This window comes from Wolffia australiana, chromosome 16 (assembly GCF_029677425.1).
Source record: "Wolffia australiana isolate 7733 chromosome 16, ASM2967742v1".
Lineage (NCBI taxonomy): Eukaryota > Viridiplantae > Streptophyta > Magnoliopsida > Alismatales > Araceae > Wolffia > Wolffia australiana.
The window spans coordinates 7,742,266-7,769,441 of NC_135850.1; the positions used below are offsets into that span (position 1 = coordinate 7,742,266).

At 38.6% G+C, this 27,176-nt stretch overlaps 2 protein-coding genes and 1 long non-coding RNA gene across 3 annotated transcripts; 1 reads left to right on the forward strand and 2 right to left on the reverse strand.

Annotated features, from left to right (window-relative positions):
- Nucleotides 1–25: 25 nt before the first annotated feature.
- LOC144713431 (putative inactive heme oxygenase 2, chloroplastic) lies at nucleotides 26–1,986 on the reverse strand. Its single transcript, XM_078587981.1, has 5 exons — nucleotides 1,494–1,986; nucleotides 1,200–1,423; nucleotides 669–776; nucleotides 397–576; nucleotides 26–247 (listed from the first exon to the last, which is right to left on the reverse strand). Exons 1-4 carry the CDS (start codon nucleotides 1,984–1,986, stop codon nucleotides 484–486), a joined length of 918 nt encoding a protein of 305 aa, XP_078444107.1. The 3' UTR covers nucleotides 26–247; nucleotides 397–483.
- Nucleotides 1,983–3,328, forward strand: LOC144713432 (uncharacterized). The gene is made up of 2 exons (XR_013584053.1): nucleotides 1,983–2,037; nucleotides 3,074–3,328. It is a non-coding gene; the product is annotated as an uncharacterized LOC144713432 (long non-coding RNA).
- A 22,307-nt stretch (nucleotides 3,329–25,635) lies between these two features.
- Nucleotides 25,636–26,299, reverse strand: LOC144713502 (uncharacterized). Its single transcript, XM_078588096.1, has 2 exons — nucleotides 25,866–26,299; nucleotides 25,636–25,805 (listed from the first exon to the last, which is right to left on the reverse strand). Exons 1-2 carry the CDS (start codon nucleotides 26,275–26,277, stop codon nucleotides 25,636–25,638), a joined length of 582 nt encoding a protein of 193 aa, XP_078444222.1. The 5' UTR covers nucleotides 26,278–26,299.
- Between the last annotated feature and the right edge of the window lie 877 nt (nucleotides 26,300–27,176).

The following is a 27,176-nucleotide window of genomic DNA, read 5'->3' on the forward strand; positions in this document are numbered from 1 at the left end:
TATTGGCTTTCTAATAGTTAGGATGAACCCGATAACTCACTTTTTTTGAAAATTACATTTAGGAAAGACCATAGACACAAGTTTTTTCTCATCACAAAGAACAGTTTATCCAGCAGACTACATGGTCAGTTTACTTGAACCAAAAGAGAAAAGAGGCCAAGGAACTTGACATGGACATGTAATTACCGAATAAAATAGGTCAATACTATAAAAGGTGAACCTGCGAGGCAACCAAGTCTTCCTTCACCTGCAGGCCAGAATAAGATATCTTGATGAGGACTGAAATACCACCCCATTGAAAGAAAACGCCTAGATTAAAGATGGTAGATTAAACAGCTAGATTAAAGAAAATTGCTTGATTCAAATAACTAGGAAATAGCTAGATTCCTGACTTACAGAAAAATCCTATTTCTTGAATTTCTTAGCTGGCTGAATCCAGCCCAAGGCGATGCATCAAGTTCCATAGAACCTGAAGCTAATTGGCTACAGAATTATTAGCCGGACAATTTGGCCTAGATATCGGAAGCACTTGGCCACTTCTCTCAGACAAGTGTTCTTATCGTCTCTGGACCAGTGCTGTAGAAGGTCAACAAGAGTCACAATAATCATACTAAATAAACCAAGTAAATCAAGCAAATGATGATGTAGAAATCATGGTATGTTCTTACATCTCCCAATTTGTTAAGCTTCTCGCGTGTTCTTTGCAATAGCCAGAAGACATCATCATCCCATTTGTACAGCTCAAATTCTCGGCTTAGATGGAGCTTTTCAGAGACCTGAATCCGAAAGGTGACAGAAGAGAAGATTTACAAATCAGTTTCTTTTTTACTATTTGATCAAATTATTTGTTTTATAAGAACTTAATTTTAAGTTCTCTCTCTATCTATCTCTGATACAAGAAAATTTTGATGGCAAATTTTGACAATTCATCGTCAACGGATAGATGATGATGATTATGACAATGACAAGTTGAAGCAAAACCCTAATCTCAACATGTCAATTGAGTTTAACCATGACAACGATTTATCACGAGTAAATGCTATTTAGTTCTCCCCACAATGAAGAAAAAAATTCAGATAGATCGTCGGGCCAAGCAAGAAGATTGGCAAGTTTTCAAAATCAGACAATTTACGATCATTTGAACAATATGAGGAGCAGAAATTTTTAAGTAAATCAATCAGCAGATTATTGAGTATCACCTGCTTTCCGATCTCCAGACCACCAGTTGCATGAGCGAAATAAACGTTGTAGAAGTGGCACAAGAAGGAGGACTGACTGGTTTCCGCCAATTCATTCAAGTAAGAAGCGTATGCCATCCCAGGGGAACTAGGGTTTGGGATTGCAAACCCCTGATCACGAAACCAATCTAAATCATTCGCCACGCCATTCGCCCTCTCCAAGCCCGTGTTCCTGAAATAAGCATCTGCACCAAAAATACATCCCCCATTCAAGAAAATCCCCAAGAATTTGCAGTGATTCAAGGCCACACTCACAGGCGACGTCCTCGGACTGGTCGACTGTGCGTTCTAGGGTTTCAAAAACGAGCTTGCTGTCGACCAAGTACTTCAAGAACCCATCAGAGCTCGGTTTCCAAGATTCCTCCTTGTCAGCTCCATCCTGCGCTCTTCCCTCGTCGTTCTGCAAGCGCATGGCGACGAACCTCATCTCCTCTGCAATGCCCTTGTTCTCGCCTGGGTAGGCCTTTCTGTACCGCTTTCGCTTCCTGATGATGGGGCTGGTCGACCCTGCGGGTGCGGAAATTGCGGTAGTGTTGGTGACGACGGTGGCACCGGATGGCGTGATGGGAGTGGTGGTGGTGGTGGAAAATTGCGAGGAAGAATGGGAATTTGGGGAAGAAGATTGCGACGAAGAAGGGTAAGAACAGAAGCAAACGAGGCGAGAACGGATTGAAGGGCTGGAATACTTGGAAATACGGAGAAATCCATCGCCGGAGGGCACGAAGCTTCGGGCAGGAGAGCAAAGCATCGTTCTTGCCGAGCGAAGATTTCGATCAAGTCTGAAAATTTCTGAAATGGGGTAGTCTGTCTATGTACTTATAGGGATTTGGCTTGAGATTTTTAGCCCATGAAGGTTTTTTTTTAACTTTTAAGAGCATGGGTTTTAGTCATTTGCTCAACTTGTGGTATAAATCTTGTTGGGTGGCACCAAGTTTTAAATCATTTTTGGGCTGGGTTGGTTTAAATCTCTATACTCTGCAAAGGATTGTCAGTCTTATAATGCATGGGTTTTAATCATTTGCTCAACTTGGGGTATAAATCTTGTTGGGTTGCACTAAGTTTTAAATCATCTTTGGGCTGGGTTGGTATGAATCTCTATACTCGGTAAATGGTTGTCAGTCTTAAAATGCATGGGTTTTAATCATTTGCTCAACTTGGGGTATAAATCTTGTTGGGTTGCACTAAGTTTTAAATCATCTTTGGGCTGGGTTGGTATGAATCTCTATACTCTGTAAATGGTTGTCAGTCTTAAAATGCATGGGTTTTAATCATTTGCTCAACTTGGTGTATAAATCTTGTTGGGTTGCACTAAGTTTTAATTCTTCTTTGGGCTAGGTTGGTTTAAATTTCTATACTCTGCAAAGGGTTGCCAGTCTTATAATCCATGGTTTTTTTGTCATTTGCTCAACTTGGGGTTTGTTGGGTTGCACTAAGTTGTAAAAACTTCTTTGGGCTGAGTTGGTATAAATCTCTATACGCTGCAAAGGATTGTCAGTCTTATACTGCATGGTTTTAGACACTTGTTGAACTTTTGCTATGTTGGGTTGCATTATGTTGTAAAATCTTCTTTGGGCTAAGTTGGTATATATCTTTATACACTCTAAAGGGTTGTCAGTCTAATAATACATGGTTTTAGTCATTTTTTGAACTTGTGATATGTTGCACTATGTTATAAATCTTCTTTGGGCTGAGTAGGTATAAATCTTTATACTCTCTAAATGGTTGTCAGTCTTATAATGCATGGTTTTAGTCCTTTGTTATCATTTTATTGTGGCATCATTTTTTTAACTTGCGCTATTTTGGGTTGCACTAAGTTGTTGATCTTTTTTGGGCAGAGTAAATATAATTCTTCATAGCAAGTTAAAGGTTTGTCAGCCTCATGATGCATGGGTGTCAAGCATTTGCCCGATTTGTGAGTTATTGGGTAGCCCTAAGTTGTAACTATTTTTTGGGCTGAGTTGATATGAATCCCCATACTCTGTAAAGGGTGATCCGTGTCATGATGCACTGGTTTCAATCTTTTGCTTAACTTGTGGTATGTTGGGTTGCAGTGACATGTAAACTTTTTATGGGTTGAGTTTCTAAACATCTTCATCCCTGTCAATGATGGTCAGCATCATGATGCATATGGTTTAGTAATTTGATATGTTGAGTTGCACTAAGCTGGTACAACCAATCATTGGACAATTAATAATTATGGCATCACGATTTGTGATATTGTGGTTACCTAAATGATTGGATCAGGTAAGTCATAAAGACATTTTTCAGCATTAAAGCATGAAGCCACATGGAACAATGAAAAAGTATTGCTCTTATTTTGTAATGAATGCATCATTTCTTTTGAGGGAAATGGAAATTGAAAGGTGATGTGCTGTGTTTTTATTGGTCTGAACAAGGCATCTTCACATTGTGAAAAGCCAAGCTATAATCCTTCACTGTTTGAATCATACTGTTTTACTTTTCTTCGCGCAGTCTACGTCGCATCATTATATTGGGTTCAAATAGTGCCCTAGAGACACTGAAACCAGCAGCTTAAAGGGTGCTTTTATCTTTTGTGCAGCTAGGATACATGGTTCCACACTCCCAACACATGGCGAAAACAAGAAAAACATCAACTGCCAATCAGATAATTGATCTTGATCCTGATGGTGATGTTTGACGTTAACAAAAATCATCCAACAGATGAATTTAAGACAATTTTGAATCATGATAGCTGGCGATCCAACTACCTGCTCGAGTCTAAATTTTGAGTGTTGGATTTTCTTTTAGCCCTCTATCACTCCATACAGTTAAGCAATTATATAATTCATAGGTCTAAATTCAATTCTAAAACTAACACCTCTCCCTAAAATTTTAAAACGTAAATCATTCAGATACCCCTAGAATTGTCACTTCATATTTTTCTTCTTTCCATATTTTGAATGGACCCGTTCAAATTTCATAGTGTTCTGTTACATTTTGCAAGTTATCTTTGAATTCAGCGTAATCTTTAGGCATAATTTCAGTTCTTATTTCTCTACGTGAAAGTGAAAATATATTAAATTCCTACTATATTCTAAAAATCCTTGAAAATTGATATAGGTATTTATTTATTTCCTTTAACATATCTTACCAAAATATAAATTCATATTTAGTGGATAATAGCCTCCCTATGGATTGATCAGTTTCTCATTATGTACTTTCTATATTTGAAAATTGGGAAATTATGATTACTATTTCAAAGGTCTAAATTATCATTAATTCATGTTCATCACAACAAAACCATACGATTATCATGTAGTAGAGTAAGTGGTTTGGAAATTCGAGGGAAGTTTGGAATTTTTCACTCTAGTAAGCCTTGGATTGTCATCAATTGGGTAATTATTTATTAAGGAGACAAAAACCAATTTCATCCATTTGTAGTCTAAAAGAATTACGCATCAGCCATTTTTTTTTGTTGTTTATCTTATCACTCAGCTCTTCCCTGCTCTTTGATGATCATCGACACATTCCTCCTATTATCCCACCAGTATCCACCCTACCGTGTGCTTCTTTTTCCCTAACAATGGTGCCTTATGGCTGATTGCATCAGCCACATGTCAACCACAAACCAGCCACACAAAAAGGTGCCCCCAATGGGCATAAATCATGTGTAATTGTTTATTGCGTATCCTCTACCACTCTTTCTTTTTTGTGTGGTTTCTTGATTGATATTGTATGGGCCTAAAGCTAATCTTAGTTCCATAATTTATTTAAATTTATTAAAATAAATATTTATTTATTATTATTTTCTTTTAATGTTTATACCGAAGTCCATGAATACTTGCAATGACTTAGTGAATTATGATGAGAACATAATACAATGATTACTAGTTTTTATGCATGTATTTTTAATATTATTTTTCATTAGATACTTGAGACAAACATCAACTTAGCTAGATAGAATAACACTATATGCTCATACTTAATCGATAAGTATGGCTGATCATGTAACCATTAGTGTGTAGACACAATGGACCAATGGTGGGTGATCTTTAAAGAAACTGATGGAGGACCATCGAGAAGCTTCTTGGGTTCTAGAGGCCTTGACTTGGATGAACCAATCAAAACGATGCGCAACGGAAGTCTTTTGCGAATCGAACGGCATCAACGAAAACATTAAACAAAGTACCTTTTCACAGATTGCATCCGTGATATCTTCGATCTCGAAGCGAGACGAGTCGAGCTGCTCAAGTGTGCAGCCTCTAGACATATCCATGCGGTCCTCGGCGCGTCGGATCTCCTCCTTCTCGTTGACGAGCCCCGTTCTTTCTCCGTCGACGTCCTTACGTCATCCTGATCACATCAGGGATGGAGAGGGGGTGTGGGGAGAGTGGAGAAGAAGGGGAAAGGCCCCTGAACAATTCTGGCCTAGGTGAATTTCGTTCAGGGCCTTCCCCTATTTATACTAAGTGGGTATTTCTCATAAAAACCCCCAAAACTTAAGTATATCTTCCAACGTCCAAAAGACCATTTGCGTGTGACCCTCTAGGCTCCTGTATCAGTCTAGTTAACGATTCCAGTGGCCCAATAACCTTTATTGGCCTTCCAAATTAATTAACTATATCATCATATAGATTAATTAACGTCGGATCGATTTAACCCAATCGATAGGTTGAGACTCCGACACGTGGGGTGCCAAGCTACACCTCATGTCGTAGAAGATACAAAGGAGTGTGTATCGATTCACTCATGGAACCTGTTCGTCATCGGTTACCGTGTATGTATAATCCCTCATCCACTTGACGCTCCTTGGACGACTTAGGGTATGGTCAACTGTCAAACCCTAATCGATCATCCGAGTTAGTACTGATGCATTCGGAAATCATCAGAGAACTCTTCTCCGATATTTCACTGCCTTGGCCAAGGACTTCATTGCATCGTCTTCCTTGAGCTTCCACATCTTATACCGAGGGTGGACGATCCCATCTTGACCACTCAATCGCCTTCGTGTACTTCCTGATGCACCCGAACTAAGACCGTTTAGAATCGCATGATTAGAGACTCGTTGGCCATAGCCAAAGTACAACCGTCCGTCCACAAGACGTCTTTGGTGTCTCAGGTCTAAGGACCACTTACACGATCGTGACGTGAATCAACCTGATTGACAGTTCGGTATAATAACATTCAGGGATTCATACGGATCAATTCAGTGAACTCCTTCCACTAAAGAGCACCCGCTATCTATCCTTAGTGTTGCCACACTAATGGCTACGGGACCGACCATACTCATCATATGAGTGAGGCTATATAGTGCTATTCTATCCGGATACTTTGATGTCCTTCTCGCGTATCCTTTGAATAGGAATGTTTAGAACACATGCTTAAAGACTAGTGATCTTCGTATTACGATCTCATCATAATTCACTAAGTCCGATCATGTATTCGTGGACTTCATTATACGCATCACACGTGCACTATAATGAATATGTTCTCTTAATGAATATGGAATGAGATGCGGAATGTGTGATTGGCTTGCCGGCCACATATATATCCATCAAAGCTCCTAGTCAAGCCCGCCATCAACATCAACGTGACGCCTGAGCCGACGCGAAGAACCCTACCTTCAAGTACACGGCCAGACAATCGATCGGGTAAATTACGCATCTTATTTCAAGTATTTATTTTTGTGTAATGACTCTCAAAGGGGCCACCTGTTTAGGCTTTTTTTTTATTTTGATGTAATTTTCTTAATTGGACCATTAGGGGAAGGCCTCTCACTTGGACCTTTCCTCTAATGGCCCATTAAGTCATCCACCTATATAAAGGGGGGGATGCCTTAATGGAGAACTAGGTTGGCATTTGGAAAGATCTAAGTGTTGTTTTTGTGCTGTTTTTTTTTCTTTTTCTTTCTAATTGGTGGGTCCCACCACAGATCTGTCAGATGGTTACTATTGAAAGTCCGTAGGCAAAGTACACATGCTTAAAGACTAGTGATCTCCATATTACAATTTCATCATAATTCACTAAGTTAGATCATGTATTCATGGACTTCATTGTAATCATCACAGATGAACTATAATGAATATATAGTATTAATGAACATGGAGCAAGATATGGAATGTGTAGTTGGCTTGTTGGCCACATATATTTCCATCATCCCTAACCATGTAACTCAAACATCTCTTAGCTCAGATATAGGAATAAATATAAAGTCGTCAAGACAAGATATAGGAAGGTTATTGAGTGGTCAAGACAAGATTTCCTACCCTTGATATATGAGGAGATTGATTTCAGTAAGAAGATGCATCAGATCCTTGGCCAAGATAGTAGGAATATTTGTAATGCTCTCCATTGATCCCTTTGTGGATCATTACTAATTAAATGATTGATTAGGCTTTGATTGCTTAGCATTCTCCAAGTCATTAGAGATTCTTGCACATGTAATGAATGATAGATATTTTCTATTAGAGACTTAAATACTACTCTATATCTAAAAGATCACTAAAGGTAGTATCCTCATGATCGTGGTAAAACATAAGGGCAATCCTTCTAGATGATGAATTCCACGATAGCAAGAAAATGAGATCAATCATTCGATACCTTCTCATTCTCCCCTTCCCAACAACATCATTTGCATAAATAAATTTTAATGTCTTATCCCACCATCGCTTCACATCCATATACTCACTAATCACATTGTATCATTTTCTTGTCATCATATTATCGTTATCTTACTCCTTCGTTTCTCTATTTACATCACTCTTGTGCGTTTCTCTTGATTATTGTCATTACATCATTGCTCTAATTTGATTTTCTAAGTAATAATTGTCATTATCTACTATTTACACTTATCATATTAATTATAGTACGAGTCATCACTATCTCGAATCACATTTTCCCATTACTTGTCTCTTTATTTTTATATGTGATGGATATTATGTGCATGTCAAGCCAATCATGCCACCATGTTTATTTAAGTTCATTGAATAAAATTTTACGTTTATTATTATTCTTGTGTGATGTTTATAATGAAGTCCATGAATACATGCAATGACATAGAGAATTATGATGAGATCATAATACAGAGATCACTAATCTTTAAACATGTATTTGAAATATTCATATTGAATGGATAGTTGAGATTGAAATATTCATATTCAATGGATAGTTGAGATAGACATCGAATTATCCAGATAAAATGACACTAACTTATCCTACTTATACAATAAGTATAGCTGATCCTGTGGCTATTAGTGTTGCAACAGTAAGGACAGACAGTGGGTGCTCTTTGGAAAAAGAGTTCACTGAATTGATTCCTATGAAGCCATGAATGGTATTATACTTAAATGTCAATCAGATTGATTCATGTCACGGTTGTATAAGTGATCCATTGACCTGAGACACCAAGGACATCTCGTGGATGGAGGACTACATTTTGACTACAACTTATGATCCACTAATCATGGGATTCAAACAAGTCATAGCTTGGATTTAGTAAGAAGTTCACGTAGATGATTGACTGGTTGAGACGGGATCATCCACCCTCATTAGAAGAGGAGATTGACTCGAGGAAGACGATGCAGCAAATCCCTTGCCCCTTGTATAGTTTTGCACCCCATGAGATGGAAACATAACCTAATGATTGGGTTAAATGGATCATTGAATGATTATCAATATGTTGATATCGTTAATTAATAAGTGTTAGTTTAGGTGGATAAGGAGTAACCTAGGGGGGGGGGTGAATTAGGTTCTCTATTTATATTTATTTTTATTTTTAATGAGCTGAGGATTTTTCTACTTAAGAAAAGAGGTAGAAGAAATGGGAGACACAATTATTATTTTTTAGACAGCTTAGGCCAATCCTTTATGATTTTTGGGGTATCTGTCTTGAGGTGACGATGTGCCCTAAATGAGTTTATGTGAATACCCCCCAAGCAAATCACTTGAAAATAGGGCTAACAAGGATACCAAGAAAAAGAAAAGTTCGATGAAGCTTTGTCATCCTGAACCTTCAAAGGCTTCCACATAATGATGTTGCTTGATCTACTTTAACTTGGCCCCCAAAGTCTTCTTCTTATGGCCCCCAAAGCCTTAACTTGAGTGATCACAAAGATCTAGCAATCACAGTATATTTCTGAATAATGTCTTCTCTCCTCAACAACAATTAGTATAATAGCTACTTATAAAAAGTATTCAAGACAAGGATCAATTTTATGTATTTCAACGATAATACTTGTATGTCAAAATTTTATTGGTTCAGAGATAAAGATTCACAAATATAACTATGACTTCCCTTCATTAATACCTCCTTATTTGTGGTCGTTCTTTCTTCGGTCCTTTTCTCCTCCACGTTTTTCTTTGGATAAAATTCTTGATTCACATTTGTCCTTGATGCTTAAAACTCAAATATCTTTTTCAATTCTTCACCAAATGTGATGATTTTATGTGGATCGGTTTTCTAATACAACTTTGCACAACTATTATCTCACACAAAATTCAAAATCAAATCCGATAAATCTCTAGAGATCAATCTTTCCACGTCCTTAGTTTACTGCCCGATTCCTTTGTGTCCAACTTTAAACCCCTATTAATCTTTCCAAACTCAACTAAATGATGTGATTCCAAGTTCTTTATTTTTTTATGGATTTGAGAAACAATTCATATGTGTAACAGAAGCTCAAAATCAGTATAAAAATTATGCTAATGATTGTAAGCTTATCATAAGGTTCAGGATGTGTGAAGTTCGGATCTCAGCCTACTTTTCTTCAAATCTTGAAATACCCTGCACCAAAAACCATGATTCCAAGTTATGTGGACTTGGATTGATGTTAGAAACAAATGATATCTTCAACTAATGCTAAAAAACTGTGTGAAAATTGCTCCAAGAATTGAGAGATCTCTCTAGCTTGCGGACTGCTATTTTCAAAGGGCAAGGAGAAGGGAGTTTAAAATTAGGGCTCAAAATTTTATATATGGACTTAGAAATCCAAAGGGTCATAATGGTAATCTGTCAAAAGTCCAGCAGTCAGATGCATTGATTATGATTAAGAAATATAAAATAATAATCATTTTAACTTTAATTTTTTAGATTTATAGTTTTGCTATCAGTTAAAAATACCTTGTAAGAGATAAGAGCATAAACTCGCCATTATGTCAATGAATTGAGTTTTAAAATAATTTTCAATTTTTAGGTATGTTTACTGCATCATTTAAATAAATATATCACCATTGGATAATAATATATTCATGCAATTCATTTTTAAATTATTAGTAAATTCAAATTTAAATACTCGGAGGTAGTAAATAGACTTTTGAATAAGTTATTCTACAAATCAAATGAAGAAAAACTCGCATAATACTTAACCAGTGTTAAAACTATGTTTACCTTCATGTCATAAAAAATACAAGTCCAAAATACATGATTTGACTCGTTCATCATAACGTCAAACTAAGTAACCTTTTAATATATCTAAGGCTCCTATTTATCTTCACATACAATCAGTCAATTACTTGAGTAAGAACCTATTGTGTTTTGGTCACAACCCTTATTGAGGCATGTATCACATTGAACATTTATCAAAATACAAATTAAAACATTGTGCTAAAAATGCCCTTAAATCTTAAACTTCAATAAGATTTATCAATGTTTGTTATTGGGCCACTCAAGTTATTAACTAGAATGATACATGTACCTAGAGGGTCACACGCATAAGATCATTGGGGCATTGGTGAATATATTTTACTTGTGAGGTTTTTGAGAAAAAAACTTAGTAAAATATAAATAGGGATGGGGCACTCATTCCAAGCACCCAGACCAGCCATAATTGAGAGCCCCCTTTTCTCTAATATACTCTCTTCTCCACTCAACCAAGGAGATTTTCTTCATGGTGAGAAGATCTTCAAGATTGTCAAGGAGAGTTGAAGAAGAAGATGTGGATATCCAAGCGCCAAGTGATTGTGTGGATACTTCTAGAGGTAGGACACGTGAACAGCTTCAGAACAATCTGAACGAGATCAGGTCAAGGGTGGAACAAATTCTCCACAAGGTACATTTAATATATTGTTTTATATATCGATTAATAATCGATTTCACACTTCTCTATCATGGGAATCATGTTTTCCATGGATGAACCAAGGCATAGAACCCAAAAATATGTACAACTCATCTCATTACATTAATTATTATTTTAAGAATATTAAATCATTAATCATCATGCCCTGAGTAGGTGATATGTACTCGTCACTATCTAAATCTACTTAAATGAGGTTCTAATTCATTAGAATCAGAATTTTGAACCACCGGGGGTATATTTTGATGTTAATCAATGGTTGCTTCCCCGGAGGCACATCCGGCGGTTGCTCAGGGGTATATTTTTATTGATTAATCTCAAAATTGCAAATGATAAATTAAAAGACCATTTTTTTATAAATCATCATATAGTGAGCATGATTGAATGCATAATTGCAAAAGGATTTGAGTTAGATTATAGAATGCAAAGGATCATTAGAAAAAATCACTAACTAATATACTTTTGATGGGGAAGTGTCCAGAGATATATAGACTCACAAGCCAATTGATTTTTTGTTTTCATATTCTTAGATGTCTAGTTGATGTATTAATATTTGGTCATGGGAGATCAAAGCTCAAGCTAAAGTCAAAGATATGCATTATTTTGGGCAATGGAGGCTATGTTAAGGCTTATACTAATGGAATCTTAAAGCAAATAATATTATGGTCTGTAGAGACATGGCATTTGATGAAGGCCATTTGTTGAAGGCCTCTCTTGAAAAGCCACACGCTCAGAATTTTTAAGACACATGTTGATGAGACAACTTAGGTGGATGTTGAAGTGTAGAACTCATTCAACTTATTTTTTGCAGGTTGCAATTCACCCGATGTGGAGATTGTTGAAAGGAATTTTAACTAAATAAAGCAGGTAAGTAATGAGGCCCTTTCTGATATAGATGTCTGCATAACATTTGTTTTGTTCATAACACATGGAAAGTTAACATCCTTCAAAGAGGAAATATATTGCCCTAAGAAGAAGTGCCCGAAGGCAATGTCTAGGCAAGGAGCATTCTTGGACAAGAATCATACATGGGACTTTGAGGAACTTTCTAAGGGACGTGTGCCGTTAGATGCAAGTGGAGCTTCAAGAAGTGTCAGTGTTGAATGTAGATCATGCACAGTATGAAAAGGCTTATTGCAAAAGGTTTTTCACAAAAGAAGTTGATTATAAAGAAACATTCTTACCAATGTCGAATCATATTCAATTTGTTTGGTGTCAAACACGGTTGCATGTGATGATTATCATCAAGAGTTGTCGGATGTGAAGACCCGCCACTAAAGCATTAACCGTGCCATATAGATCAACATTCTTCTTAAGACAGCTACTTTGAATCAACCGCAAGCCACCTCTCTTAGTCATTGTGCATCTCCATACCAATGATCTTCTTCATACTCCAATATTCTTCATGTCAAAGTCCTTTCCAATATTACCTTCAACCATGCAATACCATATAATTGCTTAGAAGCAATGACCACGTCATCCACATGGATCATCAAAATAACACGGGATCCATCCATCATCACACTTCTTCGAATAAACACCAACGAAACTCAAATCTGGTGTAGTGGATTCACATCATATAAGAGTCAAACTTTTTATATGATTCAACAAAGTGCCTTTATTAACTTGTAGAAAGGATGTTCCGATCACGGTGCAATGAATCGTTCGCGACTGTTTCATTGAATTTGTTTCCTCCGAATTTAAATGGTTAACTGATATCAACTCTCTCTCTCTCTCTGTGTATCTATCTATCTATCTATCCCTCTCTCTCTCTCTATCTCTCTCTCAAGCTATAGATACCTCACGCTATCTACTCGTCTAAGACATTATTTCTATCTATATCTTACTCGAGCTTCATTGCCCTCCCTCCCTCGTTCTGTCCCTCAAAATTACACACAGAATATATATGTGAGGGAGGAACGAGATAGAAGGGAATATGATATAGGTAGAGAGATTAATCGACCGAATGAGAGTTAGAGAGAGGAGGAGAGAGCGGGAAGTTGGTATTGAGGGGCAGCTTGGGGTGAAAAGATAGAGAAATCGTAGGGGGAGTTAGACAAATATCTAGAGGCAGGACGAAAATAAACGGAGAAAAAAGCAAAATTTAGAAATAAGAATCAAATATAAAAGAGAATGAGAAGGAGCGCGAGAGAGGGAGCCAGTACAGAGGAAACGATAATAAGGTAAACGACTCAAACGAGAGAAAGTGAGACAGGCACTTAAATTAAACGGGTTCCAAAGTCTAACAAAAATGGAAATAGAAAGCAACAGAAAAATAGAAAGTGGGACTGAGAACAACTGAGGAACGAGAGAGAGAGAGAGAGAGCTGAAGGTGGAGCGAGTAGAGAGATGTTTCCAAAAACCAACCGCAAAAGACTCGGAATTTCCGTAAATACAGAGTCAAATGAAGCAACAAACAAATATCAAGGACAAGAGCTCTCCTTATCATCATCTCATTATTATTGTTATTCCTACTCGTCTCTTCTTTCTCTTCTTCTGATTCGTCACCTTGTTCTTCTTATTGTTATTCTTCTTTGCAACGTGGAAGGAAGATGGCGGAGAAATCTCAGAGGAGGACAAAGAAGGAATATGCACCGGTGTGGGTTGGGTTGGAGGAGGACGGAGAGATACAGAAGAAATTCATGGTTACAAGAGCTCTCTTTATTTTATCATCATCTTATTATCATTGTTTATTCCTACTCGTCTCTTCTTTTTCTTCTTCTTATTCGTCACCTTGTTCTTCTTATTATTCTTCTTTCTCTGCAACGTGGAAGGAAGATGGCGGAGAAATCTCAGAGGAGGACAAAGAAGGGATATGTACCGGTGTGGGTTGGGTTGGAAGAGGAAGACGGAGAGATGCAAAAGAAATTCATGGTTCCAATTCAGTACCTGCGGCATCCCAAATTCAAGAGTCTGCTCATGGCCGCCGAGAAAGAGTACAACTACTCCTCCGGCGCTCTCACTCTTCCATGCTCGGTCGAGGACTTCGTCTGGGTTATCTGGACCATCGAAAGAGAGTCGGGTGCGTGCGGAGTCTTTCGTGAACTGTTTCTGATGGGCAACGGCTGGGGAAACTGTTTCCATTTTTTATAATTTTATCCCAAAAGTAGCGTTGGAAAGGCTATAAAATGCCCCTCCCCTTGATGTGGACAACAGTGAATTTTGAATAGATATGCTCTTCATTTATGTCATTGTACTTGTGGCTCTTCACTTAAGCCAGCCACCCACATGTTGCCTGCATGAAGCTGCAGGTTTCAAAAAAAAAAAATCTTACTTGAAGAAGTGAAGTCGGTGAGCTATATTATCTATAACTACAATGAGTTCTTATAAGTTTATAATTATAACTACACTACTTATATATACAGATATATGGCTGGTGCGTGTCCTGCTTGTGGATCATCTATAGTGAGTACGTCTCTCCACCTCCGCTTGCATGCTGCTCGTCTGTAGCAAGCAGACGAGTCCTACCCTCTTATTCTATCCCTACCTATGACTGCCATCACGTCACTGCAGGCCATTCCTTGGAAGATTTTATGTGGAATATTTATCATGGTGCAGAAATCTGATGTGATGTGATCTGGTTTTGTGCTCATGGTATTAAACAAAAATATGTACTTGTGGAAGGCTTCCATCATGCTTTGGCTCATTCATTGTTTTCATGTCTAATGTTCAATATCCCTTCCAAAAAGCTAATTTTAACCCATAATACACCAATCATTGCTACGTACGCAAAATTTTATAAACATAGTTTTATGCCCAGATCGGTAAGAATGAAATTTCCTGTTTCTACCATTTATCCATATGTAGTAGATGACTTTTTATTATTACTACTTAAGGACATTATAGTCATGTACACATTTATATTTTTACACTGTCTATTCATCCATCTAAAGTTAGTTATCCACTTTAGTTTTTTCATTTTCCCATTCATTACCCCACTTTACCTCATATTTTTTCATTTTTCATTATGGATACCCTTTATCTTTTGAGTTTCTTTGGTCTGACGTTTACAGCTTGTCAGTGCAATTTTTACTGCGAAGAGTATAACATATGTTGACATGTGCTCTTAGTTATTAAAGGTGTTTTGAATTTCATTTTAGGAATAGAATGGTACAGTGGATTGGATAAAATAGATGAATGTGAGGTATCAACTATGGATTGCTGATATATTGGCTTATAAGAAAAAACTTAGGAGGTTCTTTCTAGGTCCCTAATGACTATGGGCTAATCAGGGCACAGTACATAGTTATAACCCCTTTTCTATATTTTAATTGGGTAAAAGTGAACACATTAATTTTTTATTCGACAATTGAACATTGGAAATTCACCATTATTGCACAATTGCACACACAGTACATTTATGTACTAAATCAGAAATTTGAAATTCAATCCCAAACATTGAAACATTGCAGTATTAACCAATAACAAAAGCAAACCAGTATAATATAAGATGAGTGTAATGATCATATCTGGAGATACGATAAAACCGTAAAGCCTTGTTATTTTGAGTCGGTGATGGGAACTGAGCATCCATACAGCAGAGAGGCTATTTAAAGTTGCACAAAATCTATAAAAAATGAGTATAACACCAGAGAAATGTAGCTATTTTTTACGTCCATTTGGATGTAGCTAAACCTACACAATTTTAGTTTCAACGAATGCCTTCTTAAATAATGATATATAAAGTTATATTGATTTCAGAGGCTTGCAGCTAGGGTTTAACATTTAGGAATGAGGACCGGTTTGACCGGACCGAACCAGGACCATAGGTCCTCCATTTGAGGGCGGACCGGTCTGCCAAAAAGCTTTAGGTCTAAGGGTCAAACCTGACCGGAATCGGAAGTATATTATTAGATAATTATTGAATATTTTTATAAAATTCTAAAAATATCAAATCCAACCTGACGTAGCGGTTTCTATTGAGCAGTGTACATGCCATATATTTCACACTAGGGTTTAACATTTAGGAATGAGGACGGGTTTGCCCGGATCGAACCAGGACCATAGGTCCTCCATTTGAGGGCGGACTGGTCTGCCAAACAGGTTTAGGTCTAAGGGTCAAATCTGACTGGAATCGGAAGTATATTATTTGATATTTATTGAATATTTTTTATAAAATTATAAAAATATCAAATCCAACCTAACGTAGAGGTTTAAATTGAGCAGTGTACACGCCATATATTTCACAATCTGTGGGCACTCACTTGATCCAGATGATATTAACTTTACTATGAACATTAATTTTCTACTTTTACTTTGACATTGTCTAGTCAACCTGACCAGACCAGGAACGGTCCAGACTAGAACAGGACCGAACAAGGACAGAACATAACCGGACCGGAGTTTAGGTAAGGTTTAGGTGTTTACTAAAAACCCAGACCGGACCGGGACCCTCAAACCCTACTTGCAGCTTTAAAATGTAAAAATCTATATAAAAAGGATATAAACATCTCAATCATACATGAACAACATAGATAATCCCTCCAAAGATCATCCAACACACGTTCAAAAGAAAACTTGTTGTCATATTCACTTATTATTTGACTTTACTGTGTAATTTCAATATATGAATCTGTATTTATCAATTTTTAAATTTATACATCATTATTTTTCACAGTATTTAATTTTCGATTTTTGTGTCATGATTTGTAACTTTCATTTTAAACAGTCTTTAATCAAATTTTATTTTCATTTGTATCTATGATGATAAAAAAAAAATTTTGATTTTATTTTATTTCCACCTTTATTTGATGATTTATTTCATGTCATACTTATTTTCTATAAAAGTTATGAAAAAATCCTATCGGAAATATAAAATTTATGAAATTTATCAAAATAAATTAGAGTGTGAAGAAATGACATAACAAGTCCAAATGGAATGAAAATAAAAATTTATTTATCGTAAAAATAAAATGTTAAAATTGAAATTTACAAATAAGTGGTTAATTTAAGTAAAAACTTAAAATTAAATTAAATTTATTATTTATATAAAATATATGTACATAAAGAGCTATCTTTTAATGATAGAAGATAACAAAAGAACACATATTAAGTAAATAAATTATTGCAGGTCAACTTTATAAGCAGAAAACATAGTTCTTATAGGTCAACGTTATTTCATATCAAGGGACATTTTAATTTCAAGCGGCTTTGTTTACACATAAACTTGGGCATAAGACATATATATTATCGATCATGTTTTCCCAATGACATGAACAAGTTTGATATCATAATATATGAACTCGCCCAAAAATATGGGCAAAAACCTAAGAATAACACTCATGTATTTATTCATACTTGTGTTTTTTTTAATTATCTACCATCTAATCTCCATATTGTATCATGAACATTTCCATTTCTATTCCCAACTCCTATTACAGGTGTTTTAGAACTGAGATTCCTGAGCCTAGCTTTCCATCGTAACATCTCCTAAAATTTCTAAGTGTGGTCTGAAATTGCAAAGTTTGGCTTAAAATTTTCATCTTTTCAATAGTACATGACCTAAATATACATAACCAGAAAAGTCATTAATTCCGTAATGGGAATGCTATCATCTACCAGCATAAGGTAACCCTCACAAGGAGAATCCAAGAGAAGAAATCATTCAAAATGAAGAAATATATTACACATGCCTTTATATGGGCTACATAAGAATAAATCAAAATAAGAAATGGGACTATAAAATAATGTCCCTTTCATACAAATGACTAAATGAGATGTATGGTAATACGAAATTATGAGAAAATATATGACAAATTGATTCAATGTCTGTGATAGGCCTCAAATCAATCAAAATATTTTGTTATTATGATACAATTTTCAGAGTTATACAACTCTAAAGAAAGCTTTATGCTGATTTTAAAGAGCGTCTAATAATTATAAAGATATTTCAAAAAGTGTTTCAGGCTGATATGATGCCTGGGACAAAGTATATGTTGGAGTGGGATGACATATGTCACAATTTTTCTGCAAGAACATCCATCTACGAACTGTACAGGATCTGACATAAATAATGATACATAACCAAGTGACCCATTTATGATTAGGCCAAATGAGTTTAAGAACCCTCTTTCCAAAAATCATGTGCCAGATCTTCAACCCTGCTTAAGGTTATTAAAGTTCATATTATCAAGGCCTAAAGGCATTCAAAAATTAAAATTTAATATATGTGCATTAAATGTAATTCATCAGTTTTAAATAAAACATCATCTCCCTGTTGGGGGGTTTCATCTTGTCCAAGTATGCGAGTGGGCTCGTAGAGTTGGATATTTGGGGTCACAAAATGTGGCGGACTTGGCAGAGACATTGGCTAGCGATATCTACTGTCACATGTTGGCATGTAGGCAAAGGCCCGATCACCGGGTGGTATGATACATGGCTCATCGATGTGGCCCTAGCCCGCCATGCCCACTTCGTATCACATAGATCACGGTTGATTGTGGCACAACTGCTCACGGGCAACACATGCCACTTATGGGAAGAGCAAGGCCTCCCACTCTGTAAGCTGCCACATGCTCTAAATGAACATTTAGCGATCGCCCCATTTTGATACTAACACTCGACGGGTCATTCTCGTGTCAGTCCTCTTGGGATAATGATCAACTAGACAAAACTGGGGTCGTTGCATCTGTCATCAAGTCATTCTAACTCTCGTCTCCTTCTTCTTGTGGAGACTCATGCATCGTGGCCTCCCGACTGATGATCGATTGACCCATATCAATCACTCACTGAGCTCACGTGGCCATTGTTGCCCCACTTCTTCCCAGGTTGAGACTATGGAACACCTTTTCTTCTGAGTGAGATCACTCTGGACTATTGGCACCAATTTACACATCATTGGCGCCCACTACTCAGCAAATGCACTTCCCTTTCACCATTAGTGTGGTTTGGCAAGCTGTTTATCTCACCCATATGCTCTAAGCGGAACCCCAACCCACACATCACCATATCTTACTTACTATGGGAGATATGGAACAGGCAAAATTCTTCTCATTTTGTAGGGACCCTCATGAGAGCGTTGGATATCAAGCAATGGATACAACGTACACATCCTCTCCTACTGCCCCTTGCACAAAGTTCAGGCCTTATATGTGATCTTCTTTGCACTTGGGGCATTCTGGTGACTCTGAGCCCCATCACCACTTGGCTATACAGGTTGTCTATTGGCATCCGTCACCAATTGGCAATCTTAAGTTGAATGCGTTTGATGTAGGATGAGTGGGGAATGGATGCAGGATGACGAGGGGTAACTGGATATTAGAACAACCTAGAGTAGGAATAGGATAAATAAACCACAAATCATGCGTTCGAATTCGAGGATTAAATCCGGCACAAAATATTGATGGTGCAGCCCCTTTTCCTCATCGAGGGCGGGAGTACTGTCTTCAACCACCGCGGTGATGCCAAGCACGAAATCAATAAATTCAAACGGTCGATCGATGAAGATTCAAAGACCTACTCAGTCTACTCTCTAGAAGATTCAAAATCCAAAATAAATCTGATAGCAGTAGACGAACGCTCGAAGAATACTTGATGACGAAAACCGGACACCACAGAGTATAGAAGTACCTCTGCACTAGGTAGTGCATGATGAGGCTGGGGGGAGTTCTCAAAGCGTCAATGATGAGCACGAAGACGAGCAGTCGGGCGAGCACGAGGATGCGGGGGAACGACGTGAACCCGAGAGTGGACGGTCGTGATGATGGGTGCGGTGGCAGTAAAGGCAGTGTGCGCATGGTCGGTAGGCAAGAGGGCGGCCTGTGCGGGTAGGCGGCCTACGCGGGCCTGGGAGACGGGCAGCCTGTGCGGGCAACTTGCGCGGGCAGGTGGCCTGCGAGAGCGGCGGCCTGCACGGGCGGGCGGCCTGCGCGGGTGACATGCGCAGGCAGGTGGCCTACGCAGGCGACGGCTTGCGTGGGCAGGCGGCCTGTGTGGGCGGCCTGCGTGGGCAACCTGCGTGAGCAGGTGACCTACGCGGGCATGTGGCTTGCGTAGGTGGGCGGCCTGCGCAGCGGCCGACCTGCGCGGGCGACGGCCTGTGAGGGTGGGCGGCCTGCGCAGCGGGCGGCATGTGTGGGCGATGACCGATCTACGAGGGCGGGGAGCAACGGCAGAGACAACAGCGGCGGCAACGGCTTGGAAGGAAGGAGGGTTTGGGCAAATCTTTCAAGAAGAAAACTTTAATTCTTGAAATAAAATTCACCAAGTGCTTTTTGTAACATTGGCCTATGTATAGCCTTGGAGAAAAGAGAAAATAAGAATGAAGATAACCGTCAGGTCGACGAAGGCGATGTGTTAGCCTATCACATCAAAGGGTGGTCCTATAGTTGGCGTTGACGACGTGTCATGACGCGCGGGACATCTCATGTGTAAGTGGAGGCGCGTCCGATGTTGGTGCGTTGACGTGGTTGTTATCCGGGCGGTCCTGCAATTGGTGTTGATGGCGAGTAATGATGCGGGATATCTTGGATGACGGTGGAGGTGTGTCCGATGCCGGTGCGTTGACGTGGTCGCCATCCGGGCGGTCCTGCAGTTGGCATTGATGACGCATCATGATGCGGGATGTCTCGGATGACGATGGAGGCGCATCCGAAGATGGTGTGTTGATGTTGTCGCCACCAGCGGATGTGATGGAGCATACCCAAACGACCCTCAGGGGACGTCTTTGAAGCTACCATCATTGTCATTAGTATCACTGCTGGTCCGTGTTGATGTAACACGACGCACGCCGGGATCGAACTGCTCATGTTATACCATAGGGAGGGCGAAGGCAATCATGTAATGTAGTGGAGACGACTAAGGTGGATGTAATTCAAGTGAAGATGTAACGAGGAAATCAGTGAGAAGTATAAGTTCTGAAAGAATTCTGATATCTAACTTGGTCAAAAACTTGACTTAAGCGGAAGCGTTCTATGATTCTCTTATGAGTTCTAGGGGTTTGAAACTTTTTCTTGAACCTCAAACTCAACTGGATTACAATCATATATTCATAGTATGATTGTATGAAACACATTTCTATCATAAAGCAAATAAATAACATACCATTGCCATTGGTAATGATGAAATGGTTGAAGTTGATCCAAGAAGCTTTCCTCTTGAAGAAGATGATGGACTTTTGAGCCTCCCTTGTGTTTGGCCTCTACCGGTATCCACACGATCTTCCCTTGGAGGTGAGTTCACTGGTGCTCTCACAGATCCTTCTCTTTGACCCCTCCTTGTTCTCCTTTGCATGCTCTTTGGAATTCTTCCAATTCCAAGTGAGTAGGAGAGGAAGGGGATGAGAAAAGATGAGAGAGAGAACCAAATTCCACCTGGAGTTGGTTGCTTGTGCCCAGGGCCCACATTTCCTTAAATAGGGCTCTCCACATGTCCTTTGGCATTAATTTCCATTATGCCATCAATTAATTATAACTTCACCTCATAAGATCTTATGTGTGTGACCCTATAGGTTCACTTATCATTCTAGTTTAATGACTCTAATAGTTGATAATCATCCAATCAACTTTACCAGTCAATTAAATTCATAACTCACTTATAATTTAATTGACCTTGACCAATTTAACCTAATTGGTTAGTTGAGTCTCCTGCCATGCCATAAGGACAAGCTTCACTTGCATTGGCCTAGAAGACAAATGAATTTCATCCATGCATTTTGCTTCATGAAAACCTTTCTGTTATCAATACCATATCAATATAGTCCTTCATTCATTAATGATCTCATGATTCATATCTGGGATATGGTGGTTCAGTCAAATCCCAATCATATGAATCAATTTTAATATGATTGCATAAGAGATCTCCAATGAATCACATCATTGGAATCTCCTTTATTACTCTGGCCAGAGATTCACTGCAATCTATTAGTGAGACCATGACTTCTATTCATCGGTTGAATGATTCCTAATCGGCTATTCAATTACCTCCATGATACTCTAGAAGTGCCCAATCATATTTATACCGGGCCTCTAAATAGAAGCCTTTGTCAACATGATCAAAGCACAACTTTATAGCACAAGATATCTTTGATACCTTAGGTCAAAGGACCATTGATACTATGACAACATGAATCTTCCTGGTTGACTTAGATGTTTAACCATCCAGGTGATTCATACGGATCAATACAGTGAACTTCTTCTTACCAAGAAGCACCTGACATCCATCATTAGTGTCATCACACAAATGGCTATTGGGAACGGCCATTATCATCATCCAAGTGATCATGAAAGATGTCACCACTCTTTCCGGAATATCTAGTGTCCCTTACTAGACTTCCTTCGAATGGGGTTGTTTAGGTTAATGTCCTTTGAGTCTAGTGATCCCTAAATTATGAACTCTTCATAATTCACTCAAACATATGGACATTACCTGGGACTTCATTAATCATATATGTACAATATAGAAATAATGAAAACAAGAGTCTCGATAGAATTAACTATAAACTCAAGAATGTACTTTGATTGGTTCTTTAGGCCACCAATTCTTACAATCTCCCACTTGGACTAAAGCCAATCAGGTTTGCATTTGAGACCCATAGATCTTCTATGCTCGTCTAGCACGTTCTTCGTCATTGGCTTGGTAAGTGGATCTGCCACATTGTCAGATGTGTCAACCTTTTGTATGACTATGTCCTTTCTCTCTATGATCTCACGAATGAGATGGAAGCGTCTCAAGACATGTCTTGATCTTGGTCCAGACCTTGGATCCTTTGATTGTGCAATCGCCCCATTGTTGTCACACAATAAAGGAATGGGTTCTTCTATTGAAGGAACCACACCTAGGTCAGAAACAAATTTCTTTCACCATACCGCTTCCTTAGCCGCCTCAACAGCCGCTATATACTCCGCTTCCGTAGTTGAATCAGCGACTGTTGGTTGTTTGGAACTCTTCCAACAAACAACTCCTCCATTCAACATGAAAATGAATCCAGATGTTGACTTAGAGTCATCTGGATCAGACTGGAAGCTAGAGTCAGTGAATCCTTGAACTTTGAGTTCACCTCCTCCATAAACAAGAAAATCATTCTTTGTATTTCTCAAATACTTAAGAATATTCTTGACTGTAATCCAATGTTTGAAACCTGGATTAGATTGAAACCTGCTCGTAACACTTAGAGCATATGCTACATCTGGTCGTGTACATAACATGGCATACATAATCGATCCTATAGCCGAAGCATAAGGAATCGATTCAGATGCTTTTATCTCTTCAGGATTGTTTGGACAATCCCTTTTGGATAATTTAACTCCATGGCGTATTGGTAGATACCGCCTTTGGAATTCGACAAGCCAAACCTTTTGACTATCGTGTCTATGTACATGGATTGTGTTAATCCAAGCAACTTCCTTGATCTATCTCTATAGATCCGTATTCCCAATACATAAGTTGCTTCTCCCAGATCTTTCATGGAGAAGTTCTTAGACAACCATGATTTTACTGAATTCAACATCACTTTATCATTCCCAATGATAAGAATATCATCTACATATAATACCAAGAAAGTAATGGAGCTCCCACTAGTCTTCTTGTACACACAAGGTTCATCTCCATTCTGAATGAAGTCGAAGGTCTTGATCGCATGATCAAACTTCTTGTTCCAGCTTCTTGAAGCTTGTTTGAGTCCATAAATGGACTTACGCAAATGACATACTTTGTTTGGATGGGACTTGGATGTGTAACCTTCAGGTTGTGTCATATACACTTCCTCTTCTAGGTCTCCATTAAGGAAAGCTGTTTTGACATCCATTTGCCATACCTCATAATCATAGTATGCAGCTATTGCAAGAAGTATCCGTATCGACTTAATCATTGCCACGGGAGAGAAGGTTTCGTCATAGTCAATTCCTTGCCTTTGACGATACCCTTTCGCAACTAGCCGGGCCTTATAAGTCTCAACGGATCCATCTACACCAATCTTCTTCTTGAAGATCCATTTACATCCAATGGGTGTCTTACCTTTTGGAATGTCGACCAAGTTCCAAACTTGGTTGGTGTACATGGATTGGATTTCAGAATCCATAGCTTCTTTCCATTTCATGGAATCAGAACAATTTATAGCTTCTTTAAAGCTCAAGGGATCTCCACTCATAGTGGTGATTGACTCCTCATCCTCTACATCAATACGTCCAATGTATCGATCAGGGATTCTAGTCACCCTTGTAGACCTTCGTGGTTCTTGCGTATCGGGATCAACATATTCTGTCAATTGAGAATCTTCTGAAGATCTCAATTCCGTTTGTTGGTCTTGAGCTTCTTCAAGCTCAAATTTACTTCCAACTTTCTTATTCAAGATGAAATCTTGTTCTAAGAAAATTGCCCTTCTCGAGACAAAAACATTTTGCTCTTGAGAACGATAGAAATAATATCCATAAGAATTCTTAGGATAACCAACAAACATGCACCTTTCGGTGCGAGACTCTAGCTTATTCGGATCATGTTTCTTAACATGAGCCAAGCATCCCCAAATTTTAATATGATTATAACTTGGTTTCTTCTCCCACCAAATCTCATAAGGTGAAGAAGATACGGATTTGCTAGGCAATATGTTGATATAATATGCTGCTGTTTCCAGCGCATATCCCCATAGAAAACGTGGTGCCTCGGCAGCGCTCATCATGGATCGAACCATGTCTAACAAAGTTCGATTCCGACGCTCCGAAACTCCATTCAATTGTGGGGTATAGGGAGGCGTAAGTTGCGCAAGGATCCCATTATCCTTTAGGAAGTTGGTGAACTCGGTACTTAAGTATTCTCCTCCCCGATCGGATCGAAGAGTCTTTATACTTTTCCCGGTTTGCTTCTCTACTTCAAGCTTATATTCCTTAAACTTTTCAAGGGATTCGGATTTATGTCTCATCAAGTAGACATATCCGTATCTTGACACATCATCCGTGAATGTGATGAAGTAGGAATATCCACCCTTGCTTGTGTGGACATTGGACCACATACATCAGTATGTACTAGTTCCAATATGTCATTAGCACGAGTTCCCTTTCCTTTGAAAGGTTGCTTTGGCAACTTGCCCATAAGACAAGGTTCGCAGGTGTCAAATGATTCATAATCAAACTCACCCAACCTTTTGTCTTGATGCAACTTTTGAACTCTTTTTGTGCTAATGTGACCCAATCTACAATGCCATAGATAAGTGGGGTTCACCTCATGTTCACTTCTCTTAGAAGTCACATTTAGATTTATTTCGTTTTTTCGACGTGTCTAGAAGATACAACCCTTTCACTAAAGGAGCTGTAGCAACCAATTTACTTTGAAAGTAAATCAAACAACATTTGTTTCCAAAGGTTAAACAGAAACCAGCAAGGTCTAGACATGAAACTGAAATGATGTTCGATACGATATCGGGAGCATAATAACAGTCATCTATGAAAAACGAAATAAGGAGATAATGATAGCTTGGCTCTTCCCACATGCATAGCAGCAACTTTTGCCCCATTGCCAAGCCTCATCACCATCTCCCCGTGCGCTAACTTGCGTTTACTTGTCATCACCTGCATGTCATTACATATGTGAGTTGTGCATCCGGTATCTATTACCCACAATGAACAATCACAAGAAGACAAGTAACAATCAATCATATTGATTTTACCTCCCAAGCATTGGCATGCTTCTTCTTGGACTATCTCTTCAAGATACTTCTTGCAATTTCGTTTCCAATGGCCTTTGATGCCACAATGGAAACATTCTCCCTTGTCCTTTGAGACATTAGCATTCTTCCTCTTTTTGAGGTTCTCCTTCTTTGCTTTCTTCCCTTTGTACTTTACAAAGTTCGAATTGGGCTTTCTTTTCTTCTTGCTAGTCTCACCAACAAGAAGAACCTGGGATTTATCCGATAGGATGTTTCCCTCAGCCTCCTTTAGCATATTGAGGAGTTCCGAGCGAGTATTTTCATACTTGCCCATGTTATACTGCATAACAAAAGAGGAGAAAGTCTTAGGGAGTGATTGCAAGATGAGATCGATATCAAGTCCCGGAGTGAATGTGAAACCCAAAGAAGCCATTCTTTCAATGAGTCCGATCATTTTAAGAACATGAGCTTCTACCGAAGACCCTCGGGCATCCTTGCTCGGAACAAATTCTTTGCAAGTTCATAGCGTTCTGTTCGGCTATTCTTGGCATATAATTCACGTAAGTGAGCCAACATTGTCCGAGGGTGCATGTCCTCATGTTGCCTTTGCAACTCATTTGACATGGTTCCAAGCATGTAACATTGAACTATGTCAACATCTAGCTTGTATCTTTCGAACTTCATAAGTTCTTCATCAGGGGCACCGGCTGGCGGCATTTCGGGTTCATCTTCATCAAGGACATAGAGACGGCGTTCGTTCTTCAGAATGATTCTGAGATTACGAAGCCAGTCAGCGAAATTTGGACCCGTCAACTTTTGCGATTCCATAATCCCTCGTAGAGGACTAGGGCCCATCATGGTATCCTATCAAACATAGAGAAAACCATACAAATTTATATTAGGCAGAAAAATAGTCAATTCAATCATTAATTCTCCCACTAAGAAACATAACCCTCAATAGTATGTTTTCTACCAAGACTCTGATTATCTTCTCGTGGGGATCGGAATCCTCCTTCTCATAATGTAATCTGGGGTAACTCCAAACAATTACATTATGTTCCAGAGGAACTTATCTTATAAGATTCATACACCTATGACATCCAATCATATTCGGTCCCTTACTTTCGAATGGCCTGGGGTAGCTCCAAACAACCATCGATTTCAGTCAAGACATACCCATGTTACTTGCTTTCCGATGAGTTCACAAGAACCCTGGGGTAACTCCAATCAGATTCATGCTACCTCATCGTTAAGCCTTGTATCACATACTTAATCATAATTACCATCAAGCACTTAGGAAGAGAATTTGGGGTAACTCCAATCATTCCCTCA

Bases quoted from the DNA above. Each gene is read 5' to 3' on its own strand.
- LOC144713431 (XM_078587981.1), bottom strand. From the start codon at position 1,986: ATGCTTTGCTCTCCTGCCCGAAGCTTCGTGCCCTCCGGCGATGGATTT. The intron at 777-1,199 runs GTGATACTCAAT...TTTCGGATTCAG, and splicing joins GTCTGGAGATCGGAAAGCAG to GTCTCTGAAAAGCTCCATCT. The intron at 577-668 runs GTAAGAACATAC...GACCTTCTACAG, and splicing joins AGCTTAACAAATTGGGAGAT to CACTGGTCCAGAGACGATAA.
- LOC144713502 (XM_078588096.1), bottom strand. From the start codon at position 26,277: ATGGCTTCTTTGGGTTTCACATTCACTCCGGGACTTGATATCGATCTC. The intron at 25,806-25,865 runs GTAAAATCAATA...TGTGGGTAATAG, and splicing joins AGCATGCCAATGCTTGGGAG to ATACCGGATGCACAACTCAC.